Raw genomic sequence first — 25143 nt, 5'->3', positions numbered from 1 at the left:
CATCCCTCTTTCTAACTCTTATTCTGCAGAAACAAGAAACAGAGACAAAGAGAGAGAGAGAGAAAGCACATCATAACTTTTTTTTCTTTTCTATTTGAGTTTCTATCATCATGTTGCTATAGTTACAGAGCTGCTATATGGATTGGTGTCCATAAGAGCCTGGTTACTGTTTAACCTCCCCACCCACATTTGCCCAGATTAGGAAAATCAATAAGATAACAGCAGCAACGCCGGCCTTACCTTGCACTAACGACACCCTTCCCACACTACGGCACGTTTGGGCCAAACTCACACATTTTTTACATCTCATACTATAAAAGGAGGACAAAGCTGGATCTTTACATTTTTACGCTCCAGAGGAAATAAGTGACGACATGGTCAATGTAAACACTCAAGTCAGTTCAAGTATGGAACCTCTATTTGGTGAGTACCCACTGTCTGTTTACACGCTTTAAAAAGGAACAAAAATGTGTTTTTCTTTGTTTTGGGATTGTTCAAGTGTTTCCGTTGTTGCAGCCATTATTTTCTGTGTTTTTTGACTCTGAGAAAATTCATAAATATGTCCGCCATATGTGGCTGGCTTTTTCACACGGCTGGAATCCAGGAGGTGTGTCAGAGAGATGGAGGTTGTTAAAAATGTAGGCAATGGGAGAGCGAGACGGTCACGAAGGTTTCAGAGATGATGAAACGGAGAGAAAGAAAGAGAAAGTTTGAACAGATCCTGATCGCTCTCATCCTTCCTCCCTTATCCCTGTTTCTTAGCGGTGATGTCATTGTTCCAGTGAAAGCCGGTCCAGTTTGTAGCTTCAGTTGGTGAGAGTTTTAGCTGCCCACCTGTGGTCATTCATTCACTGATTTGCATGTTACAGTGGGATGTACAGATGCAAATCGATGCATTTTCATAAAACCCTGGACAGAAATAAAGGGGGCACAGAAAGCTGATTTATTTCTGAATGTGGGATTCTGTAATTAGATTTATTTCACACTAACACCAGTCAATAGTCTCTACAATCTCCAAATCCGTCTACAAACATTCACTGGCATGTGGGGAAATATACAAAATCTCATTTTAACGAGAAATCTTGATCATACTCTGCTGCATATTTTTCTTGATCACAGTGTAATTATCCTGCTGCCAGGGTTGTAAAATTTGCAAGAATTTACTGGTAAATACAAAGAAGTTTCTGCACCTCTTTGTAAAAATACAGACAGTATTTTTTTCGATCTTATTAGCATCCTAAGATGATCTTGGTGAGACAGTTGTGTGCATTCTCACTTTACTTAAAATTGTGTTTTTATTTATTATTATTACTCAATTATCCCTCCAATAATCTGTGAGTTTAACAGAACAGTTCAGGTTTAAATATTGTTAAAGAGTTATAAATTTAGATTTTAGACCAACTTAGCCAGTGGTTTCAGTATTGAGTACTGCAGTTTGACATTATGCAACACTGCTGGATCTGTACTGCATAACTTTTATCACAGTTACATAATCTTACTGTGTGGCTGCAAAGTTAATGCTAGCAGAAATTTGGCATAATTAGTGGCAGCCAGAAATAACAGAAAATCATCATCAGATAATAAAATCAGATATTTATGAGGGAAAAAAATATGTTAGAAACAAGAAACATTAAAATGTGTGATGAGAGAATTGTTTCAGATAATTATGATAATTATTATTGATAATAATTCATGTTGCCGCTCGGTGTCTTTTACAGCAAGAAAAGAAATAACTGAGTGTTAAATCAGGCAAATAAAAAACTGAAAGAGACGATGGATCAGAAGATATAGATGTACAACTAAAAATTATTAAATAAAAGTTCAAAATTGTTTTGTAACTCATTTTAGAAAGTGGAACTCAGTGAATATATCATCTAGATCCACAGAGTGAAATATTTCAAAGCCGTATTTCCGGTAGTTTTAATGATTACATCTTCCAGATCATCAAAAACCAAAATCTAGTTTCTTAGAAAATTTGAAAATTACATTTTAAAAAGAAAATTTAAGAATGATGAGGAGTGTGTTAATTTCTATACCCTCTATACTTGGTTGTGGCTGACTTGCATCGTCTTTCCAGATTATTTCTTCAAGCATTGTGGATTCTGTGCCTCACCACTTTTCCTCCAGTCTTTGAAATGGAAGACTGATTCTACAGGTCTGGAAATGTTGATTTCCAGATTAAATGGAAACTTTAGCTTCATCATAAAAGAGGATTTTGGAAAAACAGAGACATTTAATCATATTTAATTATAAACAGACATACCAAAATGGCTGCAAACGGCAAAAATACAACCATACATCTTTGAAAAGCATAAGTAGAGCCTCCTGCACATCCAACACAAATGCAGCAAGTTTCTTCTGGATGGTGAGCCACCAAAAAAACTCTTCTTGTCCAGCAGCCGTTGTACAGCAGTAAAACCATCTCACCAAATTTCCTGGAGCTCAGTTTGAGTTGCTAGGGAACGGGCTGGGCTTCACTGGGGTTGCTAGGTAACGGCACAGTGCCTGCTGATTTGTGATGTTACATTCATAATGTTTTTGCAACAGCTCATTTTCCAGACACCAAAAAGCATAAACTTATTGCCAAAAACTGCCTGGATTTTGTACAAAAATGTGCAAAATGTGATTTTTTTTATAACAAGTCCCCTTCAAAAAGCTCTGTTTCTGCCACGGGTAGTCTGTTTGATTCACCCCAAACATGAAAGCATCATATCAGAGTTACATGATTAATATTAATCATCATTAAAAAACAGTAAAATTTCCTTCTTTGCTGTTGGGATGAAGAAGTAGTTAGGAAGAAAAACTCGCATTGCAAAGAAGAACACAAAGACCACCACTAACCCAGAGACTCCAGTTTATTTTGACCAGTAAACAAACAAAGATTGGTTTTTCAAACAGCCAAAATGCTAAATCCAGTTTTAATTCTCTCTCACAGAAACAGATCTTATTTATTATACTTGGTCTCACTGAGGAAGAAATGGTTGAAACGACTGAATTTATTTGATAAATGTTTAAAACAGGAAGAGACGCTGATCTGAACGGTGAGAAAATTTGTTGTTTAGAAATTAGTTGTGTCATATTAAGTAAAATGAAATGTTTTAGAGTGCAGCGGCAATACTTTCTGGACGGATTTGTTTACAGTTTACTGAATGCTGGTCAAATCCTCCAAAACCAGGTTGTTTATATTACAAATGCATTCTTTGGCAGCTGTGGGCTTTAAGCTCCTTTTGGCCCAGACTCACTGGAATTTCTTTCCCCCAACAAGTCGAAACACAGATTGTATTTAACTTTATAAAGAAAGAAAACACTTTAAAAACAGGACTGAATTTACTTTTTCTTGTGAAAAGGTACTCAAGATTGCAGATTTCTTGTGATTTTGCTTTTTTTTTTGTCGCATTCATTCATTTTATATCATCAAACTCATTTTTGTATTTTTAAAAGTTAATCTGGGTGAATATTAAAAGCAGTTATTGCATGATCATTTCCTGCATAAGCGGAAAAAAGGAATCCAAACCCAACTGACCCAGTGTGGGAAAGCAGTCGGCCCCAAATCCTAATAACTGTTCAGGTGCTTTAGGTTGTTTAAAGTCACGACTCAGCATTTCAATCAGACCTGAGTCTGGACTTTGACAGGGCCATTCCAACACATTCAATTAGTTTTTTTCAGTTTTTCTTTTTAACCATACTGAGTTTGATTTGCTGATTTTTTGATCCAAATTAAAATTTTCATAATAATTCTCAGCTGTTTTATAACACACCATGCGTATAAATGCTGAACAGTCATGTAAACTAGACGTCCTCATTTCATTGCTTGAGTCGTTACAAAACAAAAATGTTGAAGTAGTTGTTGAAATTGATCAAGTTTATGCATTTGTTCATCTCCCGAATTGAACATTTTCTCTCTCAGGTGACCTTTAGCTTTCATTTATACAGTTTTATTTTCTTATGCTTGTTGCATGATGTAAACACAGTAACTGCAAAAAAACATCTGCAGTGAAAATATATTTTTAGAGTTTTGCATTTGCTTTATTTGTAAATTTCAAATGACTGAGCAATTTGTTTATTGTGTTGTCTAAATCATTTTCAAGTAGTGTCAACAGTATCTCACTTTTTTTAATAGAAACTCCGAAATGAAAGATCATAATGAAAGCATAACTAAAACATTTCACATTTGTTCATAAATCTGGAATCAGGGCTTTTTGTTTTGATTATACTGACACTCTGAACTCTGATAGAAATATCTGCTTTTGAAATGTGAACTATCTATTTTGAGAAAGTGACTCACTTTTGCTGTTTTAGCAGTTTGTACTAATTGTTTTAAGAAATGCTCCAGCTGTTGTGTGAATGTTAATTGTGATGAAATTTACTAAAGCATCTGAGAAAAACTTTAAAAACAAAAAATAATCAAATTCTGCAAAACTTCTTTACATTAAGTTACACCGTTTTTTGAATTAACTGACTTTAACGCTGCTGTTAAAGGCTGAACATTGAATCATTTATCACGTCTTTGTTGCTTTTCAGTGTTTATCATTTGTTTAAAACAGTTTAGGATTGTTTTAGAATAATTTTGTGTAAAATCATTTTTTGCCATGTTTTGTTTTTTGTCTACAACAGTAAAATAATACTTCCTGTTTATCCTATAGGTCAGTCATTCTGAATGTGGCTGAATAAATTCAACTCAGCTTTACAGAAATGTGCATAATCAAAGTTAATTCATGATTTAGCACAATTTAATATATACATTTTAACAAAGAGCTAAGCTAGGCTAACTTTTTCTCCTTAATAATTGACATGATCATCTGAAAACTGCAATCTTGGGTTTTTAATTTACTCCTCTGATCTGATATTAATATCAGAAGACACAAATAATTTTTCACAATTTTTAGCCATTTTATCAAAACATTTGTCGCTATTTCATTCCTCCATAGCCTCTGTCGTTACACAGTAAGTGGAAGCTCATTGAAGAAACACTGTTGGTGTCGAACACATGGCGTTAATAGCTCAACGGCCTCAGTAAAGGACAAACTCCCAGTAAGGAGTGTAAACAGGACAACAGCCGGTAGATAGGCTCGTTTCTGTTTGCCTACAAAACTGAAACGCAGCGTCTGAGTATTCAACAGAAAGTACTGAGGCTAAAAATAATACAGGATGGTCTGTTTATAGGATAACAGAAAAAGAAGCCTAAATAATGCAAACTAAAAGTCAGTGTTCTTATAAATCCCTTGGGGGAAAAAAACCTATTTACCTAAGCAAAACTGAGCAGAAAATCTACTTTCAACATTAACGTTTTATTTTATTATTATTAGCACCATCTATGTAGAAGTTAAATGAAAGTATTACTGAACAGAAAAATGTAAAGTGCATTAAAAAAGATAATTAAAACTGAAAAACTAAACTTTTTTCCATAAGTGAAAAATAAGTCAGGCATTTTCTTACAACAATATACAGAGGATACTCACAGATACTCACAGAAATTTAAAAATCATAGTTTTTATGTTATTTTCTGACTCCACCGTGTTTCTAGTAATTATTCTTTTCAGTTTTTTACTATCCCAGAAGGAGAAATTTTGTTTTGGTGCACGTTAGCAAAAACAGGCTAGACATGGTCCACACATTCTCACTTTATAATAATCAAACATATTAACCAGAAATAAAACTATTCAACATTGTAAAATGTGCTGAGTTTGGTTAAAGGTTAAAAGCTAGCATAAAAACATAGAAGAGCTTGTTTAAGGTAAAATAATTCTTTAGAAAAATACAAGTTTCACCTGTAATATGGGAAAAAAAACATCTTGTTAAAAGTGTAATAATCTGCCAGTGGGACTTGTCTTTTTTTATTTAATTGATATTTAACATTTTTTTACCTTAAACAAGCTCTTTTATCTTGCTGAAAATGTTACTTGTTCAACTAGACCAAAAACATTTGGTAGGATGTGATGTTTTTGCAGAACATAAACACTCTGTGACTTTCTGGCGGTATAATACTTATCAGCAGGAGTGTGGCTGCAAATCAAACTCAGAAAGGAAACGATATGCAAAACTGACTTCAGAGAGTGTGACAACATTTTCAAGAATGTTTTTCATTCTTGTACCAATCGACATGTAATGTGAGTGATGCTAATACTAAAAGGCACCAAAAATTTATGTTTTTTTTACATTTTAACAAAGTGCATTGATCTTTCTATGTACTTGGTTTGCACAATGAAGCTGGAGTACCATGAGAAAATTGAAATCTTCATGCGGAGAGCGTTCAAATCCAGGATACCCTTGATAGCTTGTAAAACTAACATCTCCTTCACTGTGAAGATCTGATCTAATCTTTAAGAACAAGGCATAACTTGTTCTCTCAAAACAAGTAATACTGATGCAAAGACGCAACGTCTGAAAACAAAAACATTTATCAACTCCCCACTAAATATTAGCTCCTCGCTGCTCATTCTGAGGTATTTTTACATTGTTAAACTATTAATCAGGGAGTTCAGGACTCCAATCAAATCTCATTGTGACAGGCATTAGGGGATAATCCCTGTGTGGCCTCACAGTCAGCTGCAGTGCCCCAGCAGTGGCGGCACTGCCTCAGCCTGGCTGGGCCCGAGAGAGCCGCCGAGGCTCATGGGCCGTCGATCAGCGCGCCGGCTCGCTGTCAGAGCTCGGCCTTCACAGGGATGTACTGTCAGGATGGGACGCTCCGTTTCCATGACCCAGGTAAGGGAGGAGATAGTTGGGTGTGCGGTTTATCTGGGCATTGGTGAGCAGAGAACAGAAAGCTCTGTGGAGACGGAAAAGCAGCTGAAGGCAGGCGGATTTGTTTCTGCAGAAGAGTAAGGATTCACTGCAAAAACACCAAATTTTACCAAATATTTTTTAGTTTCTAAAGCAAACATCTTAATAGAGTAGAACTGAGCCGAAACTAACTTACAGGCGACTTTTCAGCAAAATATACCTTATAGTTATATTTAATGCTTCCCCCACATTAGTTTTGTCTTACTTCAAATGTACTAAGATATTTGCACCAGAAACTAGACAAAAATATGTTTTAAGATTTACTGCATTTGCATTTTTACATCTGAGATAAGACATGTCTTAAAACAGAGCCCTGAGAGAATGAAAGGTTTGGTGTTTTTGCTGTGTTGTTTTGAGAGAAAGGAGAATGTCTTGATTCTCAGGTGAGTCCCAAATATTGAGTTCAGGACCCCAGTTTGGATCTTTAAACAGCAAGTGGAAAGTGACGTGGTCTTAATGCAGATTGCAGAAATTAAAACGCATTTAAAAAGAATATTCCTGATATATTTTTGCTGCATTTTTGTTGTTGCTGAGCCAATGTTTGCTGTCAGTTATCGGCTCATTAGCTGTCTTTGTGTAGACCGTCGAGGTCGCACAAGCCTTTTTTATTCTCTGGATCAGAGATCATAAAAACTACAAATCCTTTTTCTACTCTACATTATGTCCAGAGTTGATTCTGGTTTATGAATAATTTGCATGAAAACCAACTTGGACTTTTAAGACACAAAATTTTACCATATATTTTTGGTCTAGTTTCTTAGTGCAAATATCTCACTACACTTGAAATAAGACAAAACTAACTTTCAAGGAACTTTTTTAGCAAGAGGAGGTTATTGTAAGTAAATAAGTCCTTAGTATTCATAAAAAAGTTATATTTCCAGTGGCAGATTATTCCACTTATTGCAAGATTTTTTTTTCCATACTGTAAGTGAATGAATCTGCTAATGGAACAAGTATATTTTCACCAATATTATTGATTATTGTTTTAAAATAAAGCTCCTATATCTTGTTTAAAAGTTAATTGTAAGTTATTTCAAATGTACTAAGATATTTGCACTGGAAACTAGACTAAAAATAGTTGGTAAGATTTTGTGTTTTTGCAGTGAAAAAAATTGGAAGACGTGCTGAACTTGACCCTGATGAATTAAGGCGGAATGTTGCTTTTTGTCCACACGATGGCAGCAGCGAGCACTATTTTTAAGAACAGTGCAGATGCACTTAAAAGAAAAATGGAACATTTTTTGCGAAATTTAGTGATTATCAACTTCAGCGGTGTAAATGTAAATATAAAAGATCGTATGTTACACTATATTATATTAAATAACATAGTGTAATATAAAGTGCATTCTTTTCAAACTTCTATCAAAATTTGTTTAACTTTATCTTTTAAAAAATTTGTTTTACATGACAGTTTGAGAAAAATGCATCAAAGAAGTAATTTGTGGCCATGTTTTCACAGCTGTTTATAAATATATAGAATGGGCACAAGAATAACAAAAAAGAGATACGAATTTGCCATTTTAATTTCTTTTTTCCACTTCAGGCTCCACAAAAACAAACAAAAATTCAGTACCAGCTTGCATACTGAGGTTTGTCAATTTAAGATGGCACTGATGCAAAATGGATCAAAAATCAGCAAAGGATTGCCCACTTTAAGTTCAGTCTTATTTTTCATTTAAAAAACAGTAAAATAGTTCTTTAGTTCAGCAATGAATGGAATTCTCAAGAGTTTCAACATCATCCTTGTTTTGCCTACATAATTGCAAAACTGATTTGATCAAAGTAATTTTTATCTGTATACTGCAGAATTACATAAATATGAAAAGATTTTCAATGTTATTTAACTCTAAGAAGTAAATGACATGCAAAAGCAGCCATTTATTGAAATATTAACAGTTTATTACTGGGTTTTATCACTAGATTTTGGCACAACCATCCCTGTAACAAAATCTGTGGGGGAAAAAAAATAAAAAATATAGCTTTCTGCCTTCTTGCAGTGCTAACTAGAATCATCTAATCAGAGAAAGGAGGAGGGTCTTAGCGCTGTCAATCATCCTCATGCTCCTGCTCTTTCCACCATTGCTTTCAGGTATACTACAGCTAGCAAAGCCTGTTAGCCTAGTTAGCATGGTCGGCGATGGCGGTAGGTAAATGATTTTCCTGTAACATTAAGTTATAAGCACTTAATAGTGATTACATGAGGTTGATTGGCAGCGTTTTATACAACTTGTTGTACGTTTAGAGCCTCTTCCTGGCTCTGAGTGGTTGGTTTTGGTGTGGAGTGATGCATTTCTTCAGACGGCGAAGAAGATAGAGCTTTTCTCAGATTATTTGTCATAAAATGCTGACACGACATGTTAATATGAGAAAATTTTAACAAATATGTTTAAAAAAACATATTAATTATGTATTATTTAATTAAAGGTACAGCATAGTACAGCTTTAACGAATAGTGTCCGTTACTTTGTTTTAGTGTTGTAGTTTGGCCGCCGACCAGCAGAGGGCGTCCGACCAGGTTGATACAGAAACCAACATGGCGGTGGAGCCGTATCAGAACTGGAAAGAGCAACGGCCCAAACGAAGTCCGTTGTGGGACGCTAAATGCACCTTATGTAATTCTGATTTGAAATATAAACACTTGGCAAGCTCCTTAAGTGTGACATTAATAACACTACTCATTTAGCCGAGTTGCATGACGTAGCAGCGTTAGCTTCTCGTTCAAAATTTACTGATGCGCTACAAATTTATGTTAACGTCGACCCGTTTAAACCCTCTTTAATACAGAAAACATGTTTCTGTACAGTTGATAATCAGGTTTGATGTTTAGAAATCGCACTAAAAGTAGTTGACATGTCTTGTTTTTCAAGCTAAGGAGGTTAAGATGTCTATTGATCGGCTGAAGGAGCCATCCAGATAAAAAGCTACTCAGAGCGGAGCTGCTGACAGAGGGGATTAGCACACCAGTCAAAATGAATTCTCAGCAAAACAGAGTTAATGATTATCGAGCTTTATCAGGCACTGTGATTGATTTACGTCAAGCATGGCTCTTCGTGTTTATTGATGCAATTGTTTACTTATTTGCTGCACAGAGGCTACTTGGGGTTTTGTTATTTTTTTTCTTACTGTGACTGGACATGAAACAAGACCAAACAGGCTGGAGTGAGTTTTACACTCAGAAAATATGTTTCAAGGTTGAACCTAGCTTAGAGAGATACTTAAACAACTGAGTGATTAAAAATTATTTTTTCTTAGTTAGTGTTCAGAAATGCACTGATATGGACACTGATTCTTACTTTATAAGTTCAATTTACATTTAAAATTTGAATAAATCACGTTTTTTTTTTAAATAAGTGTATTTTTAAGATGTAAGCAGGTTACGCTGTGAAAACATTCACATTTAAATAGGCATGACTTTTTTCCTTTACTCTTTCACAAATAAGTAACAACAAAATGACAAAAACAAGATGGGATGTTAACCAATTATTTTAAACTGCTTCAAATATTTTTAGAAATATAATTCAAAATTAGTTGAAGAAATAAAAGAAAAAAATTTCAACCCAACTTTTATGTAAAATCTTTAAAACCAAAAAAAGTGTCTTTTTTTCTTATATGTTGAATTATGCAAAAGTAAAGCTGTGAAACATAAAAGGAAATATTCCGTTTCAAAATAATTTTCATTCATTAGTGTAAATCACAGCACATCAGACAATCCTCCACTGGCACAAATGAATTGCTATCCACCGCCGAGTCACAGGGGCTTGCATAAGCTGGCTTATTTGCAGATAGTTATCTGTTGACAAGGTCTTTGCCATGACGCTCTACTCACCTATCTCCTCCATCTCCCTCTTTCTGCCGGCCTCAAATCTGCTGCAGGCAGCATATTGTCTCCCTGTTTCACTCTTATCATAATCAACACGCTCCTCAATGCGCCTCACATTTCCACCGTGTTGCAGATCTCTCAGCAACAATCCCCAAAATAAGACAGAGTATATTCCTCGTATCCTCCAAGCCACAGCAGTCGTCTTTTTCTCCCTCCAACTGCTGCCTTGTTCATTTTTACCGTTTTGCTTCTTCCCCGGCCACTTGCCTTTGAGATCGGACTTGGGGGAAATGAAAACTAGTCATTGAGGAGAAGGTACAAATAGGCAGTGGTTACAAATGGAGTTTGGTCAGTGGTCGGAGATTCCTATTCAGAAGATAGACAGGACTTTGCTCACAAACTGGAGTTTGAAGTTTCAAAGGGGAGAATCATACAAGTGTTACATCAGGTCTCGGCGATCCTTTGACTTTTAGCCCCGGGGCAGGAGTTTGGGTGACTGATTATACGGCAGCTGTGTCTGGCCCTTCATATTTCTCCAAGGCAACCATTTAATATCATCTCAAACCACAGAAGCGAAGAAAACCCTGATGCCACATTTTTTTCTGCCATCATCTGAAAATGTAATGAGTAACAGAAAGTATTAAAACAAACTATGCAGAGAAAACAGGTTTTATTGCGTGATGTAAAAATGTTTTGCTACAAACACAAACAAAAATACTTTAAGTAGAGGCCTCAAGGATTGTCGATCAGCAACTTTTAGATGAATCTCTGCTTCATCACTCCTGAGTCCAGGGCCGGCCCAAACCTTTCTAGGGCCCAAAGTAGATTTTCTGTTAAGGCCCCCCTCATACCAACAGGTCAGCAACAGACACTTCATTATTCCTAGGTTACACTAAATATGCAACAAACCTTTAATTAGCCTCATTTTTAATTAGCTTGCATTGTACTAGTGTTAAAATGGAAATTAGTTTTAACCTAACAGGAATAACAAAAATATATTTTAAAATGTAGAGTGATATTTAAGGGTGCCACACTATTTTAAATATTTGAAAATAACTTCAGCTGATAAATACTACATTTACAGCAAACAAGTTAGCACGTTTAATATCGTGTATTTTCCTGACAGTGGCAGCAGCAGGAAGAAATTAACCTATTTGTGTACAAACTATGTTAGCTGTGTTAAACTATTGTCTCTCAATGTGTAATACCATTTAGTTTGCACGATTCAGTTTAATTCTTTTTTTTGTTGTTGTTGTGCTTGTTTTATGCTCTTGGGGGCCCTCTGGTGGTGCGGGTGTCCTGATCACCGGAATAACTCTCGTGCCTTGCCAAATAATCAGATCATTAGCAGGACTCTGTAGAACTGAGGAGGTAATTCAGTCGTTTGATTCTTGTGTGTTGGATCAGAGACACATCAGCAAGTTATAGGACACAAACTCTCATGGACTGGAGTTGTGGAACTTGTAGCGGTTTTGTACCTTCAAAACAGAAAACTAAATATGAATGAAATGAATATAACTAGTTTGAAACGCCTACATTTCAAACGCCTACATATTAACTAATTACTCTTTACAGCTTATAATATTTTGTAAACAATTTATTTTATGTCATTTTTGGATATAAATAAACTGTAGAGAAGTTCTAATGCTATAGCTAATGCCAACTTTAGCAAGCTAGCAAATAGAAATTTGCTAGCTTGACCCTGGCCTTCTTCCTTGGTCATTAACTAATAAGAAAACACTGACCTTTCCTTATCTACTTATTAGCCGATATTGCTTTACAGACTTCATCAGTGGCCTGTTGAAGGAAAGATTGAGGGTGTTTATAAAATACTGTATCTGTGCAAACATGTGCTAAAACATTGTTTTTATCTCAATAAAAACCTGCAATTCAAGGTTTTTATAGTCGACTAAAACAGAAAAACTAAAACAAATTGAGAAAAACTTTCTATAACTGACAGGACAGTTAGTTGGAAAAGTTGAGAGAAAACGCCAGTCAGTTGTCCAATCGATGTAAACATTTAAATCTAGACTTAAACCATCTGTTTAGAGCTGCTTTTGTACCGTAATAAATAAAACACTGACCAACATTTTGGTGTGTAATGACTTGGAAAAATTTAATGATTCAATTGTTGATTTTTGTGTTTTATGATGTAAAGCACTTTGAACTGCTGAAATTGTTTTCTTCTTTTTTGCACTTCTTTTTGTCTGCTTTATTTTTTAATTTTATTTATTTATTTTTTGCTTGTCTCTGAAAACCTAAAAATAAATATTCAAGTAAAAAGCAAACACTCTAAAAACTAATTAAAAGTAACTGAATTAGACAAAAAGTCAGCAAAATAAAAATAAACTACAATGAAAAGCCTGTTGCTGACATTTTCAGAATTTAAAAACCAGGTTTCCATTGTTGAAACATGTTGAAACAAAAACTTCCAAAGCAACATTCTGATAAGTCACAGATATTTTTTGAGCTGCTTTATCAAACCCATGAGAACAGTTTGTCAGTTTACGATTCAGAAAGCTGTAACCTTACAGATTATACTTTATAGTTCAGTATATGACTGTTCCTTGAGGACTTTGCTGAACTTTAAGATGGGAGCAGTGATAGAAGCACTTTAATGACTCGGAAGATAAGATTTGCAGTTAGTGACTCATTCATAGCAGCACAGTGATTCCTGCATCTCCCTCCCCACCATCACGCGCTCCCTGCTTTGAAATAATCAGCGCACTTCTTGAACAAATATGACCAGAGCAGAAGAGCAGCACGGATCGAACGCGGAGCGGTGTTGTAACCGATGACCTCTGTACACGCAAGCGAAACAGTACGCTCTGATCGAGCTGCGGCCGACGCACGGAGACCAGGCTAATAATCTGTTTTTTAATCTTGGGTGTTTCCATTGCTACATGCTCTTCTTTCTGTAAAGGTTTTTAATCTAAATCAGTAATGGCACAAAGGAGATAAAGGGGAGTTTCTTCCCAACCAAATCCCATTTTCATCTTGAGTGGATTACTGTAAGGGTGGCGTTTGTCAATATTTAATCAAATCATGTCAGAATCATGAACAGCCCTCAAGGAATGTTACTATGTTTGCTTGCAGGCAGGAAAAAAATATATTTATGAGTTTTCAGTGTAATTTAAGGGCATGGTTAACAAGTCATCCTATATGGGGCTTAAACAGCCTCACAGGTCTGGATGAACCTACGATCGTTGACCTGTTGGTTTGTGCTGGCACTTTCTCTTCAAATACAAGACTACTGTTTGCTTTGAGACATGGAAGAGGCGGCCACTTCGCAAAACAATCCGATTTATGGTACTGTGTGGAAAAAGTCATGTAAAAAGCCTTTCACATCATGTTTTCCAGGAAAAGTCTGCCAACTCTGGGTCCATGATATTCACTTACTGGTTCTATGAGAGGTTTTTTTTTACCACAATTGCAGCTACAGTAGGCATCAAATGTCTCCTTATGTGATGTATGATCCTAACAACTCAAATAAGCTCGGATCCAAAGTGATGCTTGAAAATAATCTTCAACTTTCTACTAAAGGATCAATGGAAAAAACCCCAGCAAAATCTGAATTTTGATTTTAATCTCAAGTAGGGCTGAAACGATGCCTCAATTATTAAAATTTCTCAAGGAAAATTTACCTGCCTCGAAGTTTCGTTAACTCATGTTTTATTATTTAGCGCACCGTGTTCCGGCTGGAACATTATTTGCGTTGCGCGGAGCTCTGACTTCCACCTCTGAGTTGTTGACAAAAGCTAAATGTTAGCAGCATAATGTCCAATTTTAAAGTTTGGCCCGTGGGGATTTTATTGATTGATGATATCAATTCTATCAATTGGATTTTCATTGTTTTTGGGGGACCAATAAGCATCCTTAAAGTGACTGGCGTGATGCCCAGAGTACGGCAGCTTGTCTCTTCCGGGAGCTGCTGGTTCAGAGCGAGCGGCGGGAAGAGTGAGCGCTGCAGGAGTATTTATACAGGTGAGCAGATAGACTGAACATGGCAGGTGACTGAGTAGTTGATGCTTACAGTGCAAATGTAACTTTATGGACAAACCGCACAATAAATTTCATATCTTCCCGGTCTGAACAAATGGGTGGCAGAAATCATATTGGCGGTACGTTGGCTGTTAGATGAGTTTCTGAATGTGAAGGTGCCGTAAATATTCTGTATTGTTCTTACGTTTGTCCCCTGGTCTATTTCCTCCTCTCCAACCCCATCTTACGTTCGTTTGTTTCTGAAGAAAGTTCTACACCATGCTCCATGATGGTATTACTTTTGCTTTGAAGCAAGAAGGTTGTGGAATCCTGACTTGGGGTTTGCATGTTCTCCCGTTTGCTCTGCTGGTCTCTAAAGAATGTATGGCTGTTTGCTTTGTGTGTCTTGCTGCAAGAATGAGAGGGTATGGACATCAAATGGACGGGAAAACAGTTCACTACTTAATCTCCATAAAAAATAAATGCATAAATTTGAATAATATTACTAACCCCACAGCATGCTGCCACCTCCACCATGCTTCATTTAAAATATAATGTTCTTTAATGTGCACATTTTCCTCTATCACAGAAGCAAAAATGCTTGGATTTTTTCTTCGTAAGAAAAGGCTTATGTTACCAAAGGATGCAAAAATGCTCTGCAATTGTTTTCTACCTCTGTGCTGACTGATACCTTTGTTTACTGGTAACAACTCAAGACAGTGTATCACATACACTAAAAAATATAATATGAAAAATTAAGGGTGAACATTTTATGAAATCCTTCTTTTTAATATTGTATTATTTTTAAATTGCAAAATTCTGGGATTTTAACTGGGATGTAAAGAGTTTTGAGAGATTTTGAGTAAATGTTTTTGGATATAATTTCAACCATTGTGACTGCAGTGTTTTCTCTTGGATCGAAATTAAATTGATGTAAATCAGCTTCTAATATCTTCATAGGATTGCAACAAATTGATTATAAATTAGTGAAAAAGCCTCATTGAATTTTTTTTTTTTTAACTGAATGAAAATTTCATCCATAGATGAATGGAACCAAAATCTGAACTAAACTAGTTCATTTAAAACAAAATAAATTATTTTTAAATTTAAAAACCAGCACATACAACTTTGATTCAGTTTTGCTAGAAACCAGGTTGTCTTTTTGTTCATTCAATTTTGACTTTTTGTGAATTCTTCCTCAAAATAAACTTTTAAATTTGCTATTCAAACAAAAATAAAACACACAAATATAACTTTGTTTTTGTTGTTTCCTTGATTACATTCAGGTAGAGGATTTATTTTACCCTGTCCTTGGATAAATGTGATATAAATATTACTTTTTTTCAGCATTCTGGGGGGAATTTCATAAATCTGTTAATCAGTCAGGATTGCATGTTTCACAGAGAATCAGCTGCATTTATAAAAAAAAAATTCAGGTCATTTGGATCAAGCTCACGTGAAACTTGTACTTTCACAAAGAAAGCTTTTACACAAAGGCGTCACTTTGCTACAAGCAGAATAATTACCCCAGTTAATTATGGCAGAATGAACTCAGGACTGAGGTCATTTTATTTAGTTGAAGTGCAAAATAATTACAATAAATCCACCTAATTAGTCAGAAATAATATATTGCATTTTATTTTATTATCTGGTAAGAGCTAAAGACAATTTTCAAATAAAATGAATACATTTCTATTATAGGAAACAGAACAACCTCATGTTAAGGCTAAAACAATTAATCATGATTAATCGATTATTGAAATAATCCTTATGTAATTTAATAATCGGTTAATCATTAAGTGGAGTATATAAACTTTAAAAATGTCAACAACATTGTCAGTGCAGTGATTAAACCAAAACTGTAAAAAACAAAAATATTTTTGCATTTCAGATGTAAGCATGTTCCACCCAAAACTCATCAAGTGGCATTTTTAGCTTCACCTGGTTCAAATTTGAGGCTGCACAGTGGCGCAGCTGGTAGCACTGTTACCTTGCAGGTCCTGGGTTCGATTCCCGGCCCGGGGTCTTTCTGCATGGAGTTTGCATGTTCTCCCTGTGCATGGTGGGTTCTCTCCGGGTTCTCCGGCTTCCTCCCACAGTCCAAAAACATGACTGTCAAGTTAATTGGATTCTCTAAATTCTCCCTAGGTGTGAGTGTGTGTGTGAATGGTTGTTTGTCCTGTCTGTTTTCTGTGTTGCCCTGCGACAGACTGGTAACCTGTCCAGGATGGACCCAGCCTCTCGCCCGGAACGTAGCTGGAGATTGGCACCAGCAACACTCCCGACCCCATTAGGGGCAAGGGTGAACAGAAAATGGATGGATTGTTCAAATTCTGTAAAAAAAAAAATTAAAAAATTAAAAATCTCCTACTGAGCGCCTTTTTTAAATCTCAAAACTAATAAAGAAATCCACAGAAACGAGGTAAGATTTTGTGATTCTTTTTTTGTTTTTGTTCAAATGGCAGGGTGAAAAGCTCATTTTGAGGTATTTTCATAAAAAGTTCAAATTGAATGAACAAAAACCTAATACGGTTTCTAGCAAAGCTGGATCCATATCAAAGTTGCATTTGCTGCAATGTTGGTTTTTGCTATCCAATTATTAATCCAAGAAACAATTACCAGATTATAATTGACAGTATTTATTTTAGCTGCAGATGCATCTTTTGCTACAAATGATCAACTCGACACCAACTGCTATGTTATTAAATTTTTATGCAATAAGTTGTTTATTTTTTTATCTTGAAGGATTTGATTTATTTTTTATTTGTGTCTCTTATTGCATTTCTACTATTTTGTCAGTTTCACTGGCAGATTATTTCTCTTATAACATGGGAAAAATATATTTTTATGAGTTAAATAATCTGCCAAAGAAACTAATGAAACAAAATGACTTATTTTAAACTGTCCTGAATGTAAAAACTTGAAAAGTGAGATGTTTGGTTTGAAAAAGGGAAACATTTTTTGTTGCATTTTAAGACGAGACCCCTTTTTTCATTTCAAGATAACAGAGTTGAGCTAAAGTATGATTAACCTGATTAAATCTTTTAATTGATTGACACTAGGGCTGAAACAATTCCTCAATTGATTTGACTCTCACTTCCGCCTCTGAGTTGTTGACGAAAGCTAAGTGTTAGCGGCATAACGTCCCGTTTTCAAGTTCGGCCCGTGGGGATTTTATTGATTTATGATAATGCCGGGTTTTCATCGGTTTTGGGGACCAACAGACATCCCTAAAGTGACTGGCGCGATGCCTGGAGTACGGCAGCCTTTCTCCTCCGGGAGCTGCCGGTTCAGAGCGAGCGGCGGGAGGATTTATACAGGTGAGCAGATAGACTGAACATGGCGGGCGGCTGATGCTTACAGTGTAAATGTAACTTTACGGACGAACCGCACAGTACATTTCATATCCCGGTCTGAACAAACAGGTGGCGGAAATCATATTGGTGGTTCATGGCTGGTAGATGAGTTTCTGAGTGTGAAGGGGCCGTAAATATTCCGTATTGTTATTGTTTGTCCCCTGATCTACCGGTCGTGTTTCCCCAACCCCATATTACGTTTGTTCGTTCGTCTTTCCCGCCCAGACTTACGTTCGTCTGTCCCCTGGTCTAGTTCCTCTCCGCCGCCATTTTACGTTCGTTCGTTCGCCTGTATTCTCAAACCTACAGCTTGACAGGTATGGGGCAGAATTCATCTATTAAGCTGACTGAAGATGAATACATAAACTTAAAGCTGGAGTATAGACATTTTTATAAGCGTATTTGTGAGCATGCCTCTTTATTATTAAATTGAATATAATTTGTATAGCTTTTCTTCAGGTTAACTTAGAAAGTGAGCTATTATTGTTACTGGTTAATTTTCGAAACTCCAAAAAAGTAACTGTTAGAGATGCTCAAATATAAAAAATTGGACTGATATCGATATCTGATAGCAACTCCACTGTTATGCAAGATTTACCAATATTTTATTTTATAAATTTTTTTTATCCGGTTACTCGATTAATCGTAAAAATAATCTATAGATTACTCAATTATTAAAATATTAATTTACAACGTCCCTAATTGACACACTAATTAAATGAATGTGACCCTATATATCAGTATCTTATTTAGAAAACATAACTATGCTTAATTTTAAGCAAATCCCAAATTACTGCTTCCCACCTGCAAAAACACAAATCCTTATGAAGTAAATTTAGTTTTTAGTGAAAATATCTTTGTACACTCGAACTAAGTACATTTTCAGCTGGATATAGGAGTTTGTTTTCAGTCAATAATTCCTTAATATTGATGAAAATGTCCAGTTCTGTTGGCAGATAATTGCACTAATGACATGGAAAAAATGTCTTAATAATGAAATAATCTGCTGATAACTAGAACATTTTCACACGGTATTAAGGAAATATTGACTTAAAACAAAACTACTTATGCTGAAAAGTTAGTTTTATCTTATTTCAAGTGTATTTGCTCTAGAAACTTGACCAAAAATACTTGGTGAGATTTTGTATTTTTGCAGTGAAAAGCAAGTTGTAAGCCACTGCTCCTGAAATAAAACAAAATATGATATTTGCACTAGAATCCAGACAAAAATACTTGGTAAGATTTTGCACCGTAACGAGATTGTTTATCCCACTCCTGAAGAAAAATTATGCAGAGGTGGCTGATATTGAAGTTACTATCTCTGCTTAAAAAAAGGGGGAAAAAAATAGGCAACCCTGTGATTCACCTCTGGAGCGTTTAGTTAACCATCAACCGAGGAGTCACTCCACCTCTCCGATGGTTGGCGGTGCAGCAGGACTGCTCTCAGTCACTGCTCTCCGTTCTGACAGCGGCGGGTCTTCATCACGCCAAGCCAGGACTAAGACCGGTTCTGTTTCTAGGCGGGGCTAGGCCTAAAGCCACCAAGGGAGGGGGCAAAATTAGAGGTGTGAGAAAAGAAAGGAGGAGGGGGGCATTAGCTTCTTGGACAAGTCTTTCTGCCCCACTGTCAGGTAGTTGAGACTTCCTTTGCCCAAACTGGTGGTAGACATGGACATGGCAGACTACAGCGAGGCTCTGGACCCGGCCTACACCACGCTGGAGTTCGAAAACATGCAAGTGCTCCCCTTGGGTGCAGGTGAGTCTCATATATGCAGCTCTGGCATTGAACTTTGAAACTTTTACTGATTTAAAACTTTGTTCAGAGGCGAGTTTTGGCAGGAGGTGATAATGCGGGGTCATTTGTCCATCTGCCCCCTTCGCTCGCATGGGATGACCCTGTTGCAGCGGCGCTCTTTTATCACCTCGGGGTGCAATAGTAAAACATTAAGAGCTTTGCTTTTATGAGATCGCCATACTCCTAAAGCACACGGAGGTCAGGGCTGTGCGAGCGGCTCTGACCTGTTCCAGCTTGCACCGTGACTCGGTGTGACTCCCGTAACGTCGGATTGATATTCACCCTGAGATGAAGCAGTAGCCGGAGTATCATGATCGCCCTTCTCTTGTTACAAACCGTCTGTTCCCACACTGTTCAAGCTGGAGAGAAAGGGATGAAGTTCTTCGATTCGTCCTTAAACTGACACGGACCTATTTGTGCAGGCAGTCTCCCATGACAACAGGCTTGGATCCTGATTCTAAAATTCCCAAAGAGAGTTAAAGACAAGAAACTGAAACCAATAGGGCAACTTTTTATGAAGATGTTTTTCTCTACACCAAAGTTTTCAACATAACTTCTCAGTGATTGATTTCGCCTCATGACTGTTACTGTAGCTAAAGAGAAAACTGTCTCCAGTGATTATCTCCTCAGAGGAAATCAAACCAACATCAATTATCTTCTGTTGACTAACTGAATCACTCAGGAAGGTAAAAGACTCCCAGGCGCTCTGGATTGTTGTTTTTGATTAGAAACAGTGGAGCCAATGGGTTTTTTTTGTCTGGCCTTTCATGCCTTTTAAGGAACACTGTGATCAAACCATGCAAACAAGAGAAAATCCTATCAAGTATTTTTGGTCTAGTTTCTGGTGCAAACATCTTGATACCCTTGAAATAAGAGAAAACTAGAAATGGGCGCTTGTTTTACATCAATAACTCTTTAATATTGATGAAGTATAATTCCTTAAAGAACTTTTAAGGAATTATAACAAATTACTTACCTAAAACAAGCTCTATATCTTGCTAAAAAGTTACTTTTCGGCTAGTTTTGTCTTATTTCAAGTGCACTGCACCAGAAACTGCACAAAAAAATACTTAGTAAGATTTGGTGTTTTTGCAGTGAACATATTTCCACAGGCTTTTGGCATTAGGTCACCTTGTTACAGAATACATCCAAAAGTTAATGACGCAAGTTTTCTGCCCGTCTTAGATTCCTCGCCTGCTGAAAGCGCCAACATGAACGCCACGGGCCACCTGGCAGCAGGCAGCTTGTGCGCCATATGTGGTGACAGAGCGACGGGGAAGCACTACGGGGCGTCCAGCTGCGATGGCTGCAAGGGCTTCTTCAGGCGCAGCGTCCGCAAGAACCACATGTACTCATGCAGGTGAGAATGGTGAAATTAGAGAAACATTAATGTTGCGTTTGAAACTCTGGCATCACTAGTAAAACCCAAACAAATATCTGCTTTTCAGGTTTAACAGGCAGTGCATTGTAGACAAAGACAAGAGAAACCAATGCAGATACTGCAGACTGAAGAAATGCTTCAGAGCTGGCATGAAGAAGGAAGGTATGACCATTTAAAATGACTAAATCTTGCGTCTGACTAAACTGAAGAAATCAAAAGCAAAATTTTCATCAGAATCAGCAAATCAGAGCCATCTCTGCAGCATTGATCCGACTCGTCTCTGGGTGTTGCAACACCCAAGAGAGTACGGCTTTGTTAATGTTCACTCTGCAGAGCAGCGGAGTCTCCGACCAGCTTATGCTGAGCAAACATTTCCAGGCAATAATGGTCATATACTGATAAACATAATAACCTCAGAAGACTCATTTTTCTTTGCAGTGTCTCCACAATCAGCCTTAGGCAAAAAAACAAAACAAATCAACACTTCCGTTTTTTTTCTGTCAGTTTTATCTCAACCTGCGTGCAAAAAAGGAAAATCAGTTTTAAACAGGATCTTGTGATTAAACAAGACCACATATTGACCAGTTCCAGATTACCCAGCAAAAACACACAATCTTACCAAGCATTTCTTAGCAGTCTAGTTTCTAGTGCAAATATCTTCAAAAAGACAAAACTAACTTATAAGCAACTTTTCAACAAGATAAAGGTGCTTGTTTTAAGTCAACACTTCATTGACTTAAGAAACTATTGTCACCATTTCACTTATAACAAGAGATTTTGCCCATGTGTCATAAGTCAAATGACCTGCCAATGTAACCAGTACTTATTTGTCAATATTAAGGAATTATTGACTTTTAAACAAGCTTCCATATTTTGCTGAAATAGACCTTGTAAAGGTAGTTTTATCTTATTTCAAATGTGCTGTATCTGGTAAGATTTAGTGTTTTTTGTGAAGCAGATTGTATTTTCTTTCATTTTCAGTCAAGACTTTAAAAAACGCTCAAGGTGTGACAAGACAAACGAGAGAATTGACAGCCCCAGTTTTATTGTACATTACCTCTGGCTTTGATACTGAGCTCCACTAAACAGAGTGAACTGATCTAATACTGACTCCTCAAGGCACTTTGAGCCACATTAGTTCACCAAGACGAGTCTGAAATCAAACCAACAACTTTTAGATGAGCCACAGGCTTCATGATCTGGTGAAAATCCCAGAAACTTCTATTTTTTTTTTAGCCTTTTCATTCAGAGTCCCTCAGGGTTTTGTTTTAAGACGCATTTCTCAGCTGTACACTGCAAAAAGACAAAATCTTACCAAGTATTCTTGTCTACTTTCTAGTACAAATATCTTTGTACACTTTAAATAAGACAAAATTAACTTACAACTACCTTTTCAGCAGGAATATTGTTCAAGTCAATAATTTCTCAATATTGATAAAGTATTACTTTAACTGTAAAAATTATTTCGCTTAAAATTGAAAACATTGCTTGTTTTTGATAACATTGCCTGTGGAACTTTTTAATCAAGATAAAGAAATTGATCTAAAATTCCTCCTACATTTTGCTGAAAAGTTACTATTAAGTTAGTTTTGTCTTATTTCAAATCTACCAAGATGTTTGCACTAGAAACTTGACCAAGAATATTTGGTAAGATTCTGTTTTTACAGTGTATATTAATCCCTATTAGGCCAGATTATTGCAATTAAATTAATTAGACACAAGAAAGCCAGCTGTATGTTTCTGTAGGAACTTCACATTACATCATTTTTAAAACTACAGCATGGTTTGTTGGATATTTCAAAATGGCTAAATGTTGGTTTCTTTCAGTTAAAACCTGAAAAGTCGGAATTTGACTTTTCACCCAATTAACTTCTGCTGATGAACGTAAGCATCAAGTTTGGCTGATTTTTTTTTTTTACTTGTTTGGTGAACAACTCTGGCTTAGAAGCAACTGATGCCACTTTTATTTTTACCCATTTAAATTTTTGCTATCCGTCTTAATAAAAAGCTCCTTAAGCCGCTGCAGTGTGACTCCAAACTGGAAAGATTATTATCTCTAGCTTTTTCCAGATAACTGTCAGAGTTAATTTTAAAATCTTGACGTATGGTCAAGCTTCCAAAATAAATACAATATGGTCCTATAAATCAATAGGACCATTTTGCACTGGCAGATTATCCCACAAGACATTTTCCCACTTTATAAATTAAATAATCTGCAGTGGAACTAGTACGTTGTCATCAATGTTGAGGAATTACTTACCTTAAATAAACTCCCACGTCTTGCTGAAAAGTTGGTTTTGTCTTATTTCAAGCATACTGTTACGGCTGGCTCAAGGTCATAACATAAACGGGAGACCACGCAGTGGTTATAGTGCATAAAAAGCAATATTTATTAACAAAAACAACAATGGATTGTGGATGCCAGTATCAGTGGTGTAATGCAAATGCTTGGATGTGGTGTATGAGTGCATATGGAAGTGTTAAAGTCCAAAAACAAAGAAACTCAAACGTGCAAAAGGAGGGGAGCTGAGGCCGACAGCAGAGAACCACAAGCATCAAGCAGCAGAGTGGACGCCAAAGGCGACCCAGAAGGTGGAAACAGTCAGGCTTAAATACTCTGTGCTCCAAATCAACTGACCAGCAACACTTGCAAAGAGGAGGAGCACAAAGACAGACAAAAGCACCTGCAACAGAGCCGTAACAGTACTAATATCTGCCCTAGAAACTAGACAAAAATACTTAGATTTTGTGTTGTTTTGCAGTGCATCTACAAACCCAAAGCACTCTGTTCTACTTTAACTGTACAAATCTGTGTTTTTCTTTAGCTGTACAGAACGAGAGAGACCGAATCAGCACCAGGCGGTCCAGCTACGAAGACAGCAGTCTACCATCTATCAACGCACTCATTCAGGCAGATGTTCTATCAAGACAGGTAACTCCCAGCATAAATCCAACACCTGGCTGTTACTGATCAATAGTGACGAATCTGTGTGTCTCTGTGCAGATCACGTCGCCTGCGCCCATACTGAACGGCGACATCAGGACCAAAAAGATCGCCGCCATCACGGACGTCTGTGAGTCCATGAAGCAGCAGCTGCTGGTTCTGGTGGAGTGGGCCAAGTACATCCCAGCTTTCTGCGACCTTCCCCTGGACGACCAGGTGAGGCTCATTCACTCGCAGAGTTCAGCCAGTCTGGTCACTTATCACCCAGTTAGCTCACATCTGCAACATGGGAGACTTTTCTACTGGCTGTAATCTCTTCTTCCTCCATAAAACCCCAGTTGGTGCACTTCAAAAGCATGAAGTCTTAGCAAGTACTTTGGGTCTAGTTTCTAGTGCGAATATCTATGAGGGCATATTAGGACAATTGAAGATGGAAAAAAAGGAGTAGCACATTTCCACTTACTTAAACTTAAACATTAATCTCAGAAATTTTCTAGAAAAACGTAGAAATTTCAGAGCTCCACAAGTCAAAAAATGTGAGATTAAGTTCAAAATTTGAGTCTTTCTTCCAGATTTTTATTGTTTGGTTTTTTTTTAGCAAAGTTTAAAATTTTGCTAAAAAATATTTGAGAGTAATTTCAGATTTTATCAAGATTTGAAGGTTTGAGACCAAAAAGTTAAAAGTTTGCTACAAAAAACTCAAATTTTCTTGTTGTTTTTTTTCTAGAAAATTATCTAGGAAAATTTTTTGGCAAAACGTTTACTCCATTTACAATGGCAGTTGCATTCAATTGTAAATATCTAAGTTACAACTTTTCAGCAAGATACATCAGATTATTTTCAGTAAATGATTCCTTAATATTGATTTTGAAAAGTATTATTTCCACAGGCAGATTGTTTCACTTATTGTTTCACATTTGTCCCATATTATAAATGAGATAATAATGGAATGAGTCATTTTTAAATCAATATTAAGATATTACTGACTTAAAACAAGCTCCTATGTCTTGCTGAAAAGCTTCTTCCAAGTTAGTTTTGTCTTATTTAAAGTGTACTGAGATACTTGCTCTAGACTCTAGACAA

At 36.4% G+C, this 25143-nt stretch overlaps 1 protein-coding gene across 4 annotated transcripts in view; it reads left to right on the top strand.

The window, feature by feature from the left end:
* The first annotated feature begins 282 nt into the window (after nucleotides 1-282).
* hnf4a (hepatocyte nuclear factor 4, alpha) overlaps nucleotides 283-25143 on the top strand; it is a 30396-nt gene continuing 5535 nt past the window's right edge. Inside the window, exons 1-5 of one of the 4 annotated variants that reach the window (XM_044124005.1) lie at nucleotides 283-423; nucleotides 20921-21095; nucleotides 21184-21278; nucleotides 23942-24048; nucleotides 24121-24276. In XM_044124005.1, coding sequence (XP_043979940.1) covers nucleotides 375-423; nucleotides 20921-21095; nucleotides 21184-21278; nucleotides 23942-24048; nucleotides 24121-24276 — 582 coding nt within the window. In that variant the 5' untranslated portion in view covers nucleotides 283-374. Of the gene's footprint in view, nucleotides 424-17729; nucleotides 17905-19402; nucleotides 19697-19843; nucleotides 20422-20920; nucleotides 21096-21183; nucleotides 21279-23941; nucleotides 24049-24120; nucleotides 24277-25143 lie in introns of those variants that run through there. The other 3 variants (XM_044123989.1, XM_044123996.1, XM_044124013.1) reach the window with 3 other exon arrangements.

The sequence above is a fragment of the Gambusia affinis genome, linkage group LG01, assembly GCF_019740435.1.
Source record: "Gambusia affinis linkage group LG01, SWU_Gaff_1.0, whole genome shotgun sequence".
NCBI lineage: Eukaryota > Metazoa > Chordata > Actinopteri > Cyprinodontiformes > Poeciliidae > Gambusia > Gambusia affinis.
This window is presented reverse-complemented; position numbering and strand designations above follow the sequence as displayed.